This window comes from Hypomesus transpacificus, unplaced genomic scaffold (genome assembly GCF_021917145.1).
Source record: "Hypomesus transpacificus isolate Combined female unplaced genomic scaffold, fHypTra1 scaffold_107, whole genome shotgun sequence".
Lineage (NCBI taxonomy): Eukaryota > Metazoa > Chordata > Actinopteri > Osmeriformes > Osmeridae > Hypomesus > Hypomesus transpacificus.
In genome coordinates, this window is record NW_025813698.1 from 540,773 (window position 1) to 546,839 (window position 6,067).

The following is a 6,067-nucleotide window of genomic DNA, read 5'->3' on the forward strand; positions in this document are numbered from 1 at the left end:
AAAGGCGGGGACTAAAAAGATCTTGGTTGATTGCTATTTCTGTGGGGGGCTGTATCTTCTAGCTAGCTCCACTGCAACCTTGTAACTAACTACAAAATCTAAATTAGCTATTTTCCGTTTTTATTCCATCGGGACATTATCTGTTATCGCTTCCTGTTCGTTTTCCTTGTGTAAAATGGTTGTTCTGACAAATAACAATGAGGAACTGGATATTATGTGAGTAACATTACAGTCTGTAGCTAGCCTATGCTAGTATGCACAACAATAGCCAAGGTAGTAAGCCTAGCTTGACTAGTTTGCGAGGCACTTGCTCGGCTAGTTTTTTTTTTTTTAAACCCAACCCTTATCGACAATGTTTGCAGTGCGTTTTAGCGAGGTAGTAGGTAGTTCCTTGAACTTGCCCAGCAAATTGTCAATCGACGATGTCAGATTTTACAAACCCCCCTGACCCACTGGACTGTTAGATTGTCAGCTAATATGAGCTGCTAAAATTAAAATAAAAACATACTGTAAATGTTTTAACGTTTATGTATTTAGCTGATGCTACCTACAGCATGTGTGGATAGTGTTGTTTGTACTGTCTCGTTTACAATCGTTTCATATGATATAGCAACCTATTCCTGTTTAGGTCAACATAGTTCCTGTTTTTCTAAAGCACTGTGGGTCTGTTGTTTTCTAAGTGCTGGTTAGTGGTGCTACAACACGTCAGCCATTCAGAGGCAGGAAAACCAGATGGGGCGTTGCTTTGAAATCTACACCCACTGACCCAGTTATTTTTTTTCTCAGTGGATGTCATATTTCAAACTTCCTTCCACTCAGTCACAGTGCATTTAATGTCTGTGTGATACACGAACTACTTCCTTCTCAATTATATTAAATCTGCGCCTTGCTGTGGCAGCTAATGTGTCCAACCCTTATCCAGTCTGACAGCATAACTCAAGCGATGTTCTAATTCTTGTCCTTGTGTACCCTTAGCCTGATAGAGGAACGCAAGTGTACCTCTCTGCCCAATTCGCCTGCCAAGCGTGTCTCTCCCACAAAGAAGAAGCAGTACTACATCAACCAGGCCATACGCAACTCTGATCTCACTCCCAGGGCCAAAGGCAAGAAGAGCCTTCGTAGGCTGGAGAACAGTAAGTTCTAGAAATATATAATAGATTCTCTAAGATTGCTGCATTGCAAATAATGTTTTGCTTGTTCTGAGTACATCTCTGGATCTCCTCGTCATCTTAGTGCTGTACTGGATTTAATGTGAATTTGTATTAATGTTACCCTTTCTTCACCTAAACAGCTCGCTTCCTTGCGAACCTCCTTGAGAGAGACGAGTGCACCAAAGATGAGATTGAGTTGTGCAGTAGTTATCCAGCCATTCCATCCATTTTCACAGAGGCCTGTACAAACGGCAACTATGTTGAGGTAGGTGCATGTGTCTCCAGAATGATTGTTCAAGGAACCTCATTGCATGGACAGTAGGGGTGTAACAATACACTCAGCTCACAATTCGATACGTAACACGATACTGGGTGTACAATACAATACGTATCACGATATTTTGAACACAATTTTAAATGAAACTGAAATTCAATTAACAGATTTATTTCCGAAACATTAAACATTTTCAATTATTTTTTTGTTGTTCATACAATTTAGTTAACTCAGTTACAGCGATTTCTGTGAATGCACGCATGTCGCAGCTGCAGAGTAAGTTGTGTGCTGGTTGCTCAACCATAGGATCAAACGGACGTCATATTGTAAAAAATATTGCCATAACTCTACGATACATATTGTAAAAATGTTGTATTGCGATATATTGTTCCACGATATATTGTTACACCCCTAATGGACAGGTGTAATCAATGGGGCGCAACTCCATCAGAAAAGATCAGTCATATTCAGATCCTTACAAGGCAAGGTTTTTATCTATCTTATCAGATTACATGTTCCGCAATATTTACAACAGAAAAAGTGGGAACCATAAAATGTTGCTTTTCTGCAACTCATTGTTACCAAATTCAAACAGACAGTGAATGTACATAGTGTGGCAACCCACAGAGATTTGGTGGGTTGAGAATCATGCAATTCATGACAATGCACTCATGTAGCATTTCATAACAGGAAGAAACTGTCAAACAGAAACCAAATCTTGTCCTCCGGCATGCTTGTGAGGCACACAAAAATGAAATACTTTGAGTTAACATGCAAATGAGCCTTAATTATCAGCAGTACTTTCTATTTGCAGTATGATTATAGAAGTGGGGGAGTGGTGTAGCTCAGTGGTAGAGCATTTGCCTCGGTAAGAAGAGGTCACAGGTTCAAATTCCCTCCCGTGTGTCGCTTTGGATAAGAGCGTCTGCTAAATGAGTTAAATGTAACGTTTTACAAAAGAAAATACGAAATTTGGCTTTTCTTGTTGTCCTTGTCCAGCCTTGGAATGACTTCATGAACCGCTCTGGAGAGGAACAGGAGCAGCTGTTGGCCTTGCTGGAGGAGGAAGCTAAGAGGAGTGGCTCCCACAAGGGTCTGAAAGACCAGAGAGAGGGTGAGATGACATGGTCATCGCCCACAGTGATTCGTTATGCCCAAGATCCCTATGTACTTGCATACTTACTGTACACAGTAATAGTTTCATGGACTTTCATAGTACACTGATGACACGCAGTCAGGTCAGTGAACAGTATTTGGAAGTTGTATGCACAATCGTTTTTCAAGATTATCTTTGTATAGGATAAAAAGGGAAATTCAAATGTTGTCTTGGAGACATTTTAGTCAGTTATAGTTCAAGTTATGGTTTTACTACTCTAACTTTGTTTTCTTTGCAGTAAATCCAGCTTTCAACGCCCATGAATGCTTCCAAAGAATCGACCGAAGGCTGCGTGCTACCCTAAAGCGCAAGCAAATCCCTATTGTAAGTATTGGGATTGAAAACTTTGAGACAAATGTAATTTGTCATCTGTGCTGGCCCACAATACCCATTCCTCCTTCTGTTGTTGTTGTTAGGGGACTCTGGAGTTGCTGGAGGAAAACCTGCTGAGTTTCTTCGCAGCTCAGCCTCAATCTGTTTACACCACTCACCTTAGAAGCAGGTACACTATGCCCTCTAAAGACTTTACATATAGACTACATGATAGGAATCCATGCCTGACTCTAGGCTGACCTGAGATAAAGAAAGAGGAAGAAATGTACTTCTTGTTACTGTTGTAAGGTACATTGCTAGACATACTAAGCAACATATAGATAATCCCTGCAAGGGAAGTCCTGTCTTCTGAAGCTCAAGTCAACTCTTGTTTAAGATGTCTCGTTGTCTGCTTAGAGACATACACACAGGAGTTTCAATTACTGATGATAAAAAGTCTGTTCTTAAACCTACTATTATAATTGTAGAGGACGGCATGTTCCTCGAGAGACAGTGTGAGAAGGTCCTGAAAACAGCGCCTCAAAGTTGTTCCTCTATGTGTTTGTATTTGTTTGAAATCAGCTTTGAGAGGCTCCTTCTCCACGCCATCTGTCAGTACATGGACCTTGTGTCAGCCAGTGAGTAGAATGGTTAATTCCACTACAGTACCCATAAAAAATTACATTCCCATAATCATATTTACATACATCTAGGACATTGTAGGTTGGGAGGACGGTTGTGTGACAGGATGTGTGTTATGCTCCGGTCTTTCACCTCCAACTGTCTCCAACTGTCTTTTGTTTGTTCTTATTTTTTCTTCGCTTGTGTCATCCAGGCTCTGATTTTAAGGGGGCCCGCCAGACCGAGGTTATGAACAAGCAGGAGGCTTTCCTGCCGCCCTGCCCCCTGCTCTCTGCCTACCTGGAGCAGATGAGCTGAGGCAACACCAGAGACACCTGGACCAGTTCCATCTGAATGCCTAGAAACCTACACCATGCATGCTTAAAGACACGGGTAGCAAGAGACACAAGGTTTAAAATGCCAGCTCCACCTTGATTGCTATGCCATGGTAGGTGAATTGTCTATAACAGCGTTTACAATTCAGATCTGCACTCTTAATAGAGGAAAGGGCAAAGCCACTATAATGTGATTGGAACTGGTCAGAAAACGGATTGTCATTACCGATGACGATTTTGTCTGTTCTCCTTGGTGCCCCAAAAAACAAGAAAAGAAAAAGCCAGTCCCTAAGCATAGATACCATATCTGATGACTCAATGTATACTGTAAATTGTATTGTTTTGGTTGAACATAAAAAGGTAACGGCACAGTTTAATTCACATGTAAGCGTATGTAAAGTAGAAATGTATTCACCAAAATGTCAGGTAGGCTATAGCATGATTTTGACAAATGGGAATACGCTTTTCTAATTTATGAACTTTGGGTAGCTTTCTCTTCTCAGTCACTGCATTAGTTAATGCACAACAAAGGGCAAAACATCCATTAAGAAAGATTGTGTCCCTGCATTCATTTCTTTTCATTTTTTGCTGTAACCAAACGGTTAACATTGCTTATTGATTACATGCTTTACCAAATAGTGTCATTTTTACCATCTGATTTCCATCAACACTAAATTATTTACAGCTTCTTTACAGAGTTTATTAACATCTGTATGGAATGTGAAGCAGTTCTACTGTTTACATGCAAGAGTAGTAATGAGTCAATGAGAAATTAATGGCACTTGATGTAATGTTTGCAAACCTTCAGTGATTTGACTCTCAGGCTACCCAACCCCTAGACAAGCACTTATGCCTTATAAATGCATGTTGTGGGTTTCTCTACATATTTATCTTTTGTATTTATACATTTGTATTAATAGGCTTTTGAAAACAAACATTCAGGTTATTTAAATTATAAATGTTTCTGTGCTATCAAAGATGGATTCACCTCGATCTGCCATTTTGTTTCTGTCAAAACCAAAGTTTATATGCTTGTGTATGTAAAATTGTGTTTTTCAGGCTTTCAACATCCCACTATGAATGTTGTGTCTTTGAAATAGTTAACACATAGTGTAGGGGGAACTTAGTTAAACATTTTTTATTGTAACAACAACTCTTCACTTGTTTTTTACAACTTTATAGAACATGTGGGTACTGGTTATGCTGTAAATATTTAGCTCAATAATGTCGTGTGCCAACATAGATTGTAAACTTGTTGGAATAGGATTATCTCAAAGCTTTATATGAGATGCTTTGAAGAAAAGAGTCTTTGTTACTTTGTTGTGAAAGTTTACTGTATGTCAGTACATATTTTATTAATATCAGGAAATAAATAAAAATAGGAATGTTGAATGTAGTTTCAACTTTAAACTTAAATCCAGAAATTAGGTTGTGCAATTTAAACTGATGAGTGCCAACATTCATGTCTGAAAGATTTTCAATAAATAATGAATTAACTCTTCAATGATTGTCACTTGGTAATTCAATAACCTGAATTCAATTTGTTTTCCATTTACCACAAACCACACCTCCAGTTTGTAATTGAACCAGATGAATAAGGTTGAATGAGAAACATGAAGAATGCTGTTGTCCTCTGGGTGGATAAGAGACAATATGGGGTCTGGGAAACAGATTTGCAATTGTACATTGTCTTCCTAAACTAAGTATTGGATAGGCATGTAGTCAAAGCCTCTGTTTCTGGTTACAAATACAATTCATAAATGTATGCTTAGTTAATGTTTACTTTCAAACAAAGGCATGGCATGGTGCTTTCAGCTTTTGTCATTGAATTATTTCAGTTGATCTTGGGTAAAGCTTGTCTAAATTAAAATTCTTAAATAATGGCCAGTATTTTCTCCATGAGATGGCACTGTAATGCTGAAAAATGATTGATACGAATATTCCAAAAAAATGCTCTTCTATGGTTTAGGTCATGCATTACAACTCTATGTTTTGTAATAAAGCATTTGGTCAGAATGTATGCTTCATTTAATCAATTATAACCTTGTAGCTTATCTAACATAGCAAATTACAATGTTAAAAGACGTGTAACATCACGTATGAGACGTATTTTCGAATATTTTCGAACAAAAAAAGTTCTGTAAAATGCTTCTGTGATCATTTACAGTTGACTTCATTAAATTTAAATAATTAAACAATTATATTTTACTGTGATAAA

General features: G+C 38.3%; 1 protein-coding gene across 1 annotated transcript; it reads left to right on the forward strand.

Moving 5' to 3' along the window:
* The first annotated feature begins 17 nt into the window (after nt 1-17).
* r3hdm4 (R3H domain containing 4) lies at nt 18-5,353 on the forward strand. Its single transcript, XM_047050288.1, has 8 exons — nt 18-216; nt 976-1,133; nt 1,292-1,416; nt 2,425-2,539; nt 2,820-2,905; nt 2,998-3,083; nt 3,476-3,531; nt 3,729-5,353. Exons 1-8 carry the CDS (start codon nt 176-178, stop codon nt 3,830-3,832), a joined length of 771 nt encoding a protein of 256 aa, XP_046906244.1. The 5' UTR covers nt 18-175; the 3' UTR covers nt 3,833-5,353.
* Nucleotides 5,354-6,067: the final 714 nt, after the last annotated feature.

Bases quoted from the DNA above. Each gene is read 5' to 3' on its own strand.
- r3hdm4 (XM_047050288.1), top strand. From the start codon at position 176: ATGGTTGTTCTGACAAATAACAATGAGGAACTGGATATTAT. The intron at 2,906-2,997 runs GTAAGTATTGGG...TGTTGTTGTTAG, and splicing joins AGCGCAAGCAAATCCCTATT to GGGACTCTGGAGTTGCTGGA. The intron at 3,084-3,475 runs GTACACTATGCC...GTTTGAAATCAG, and splicing joins ACCACTCACCTTAGAAGCAG to CTTTGAGAGGCTCCTTCTCC.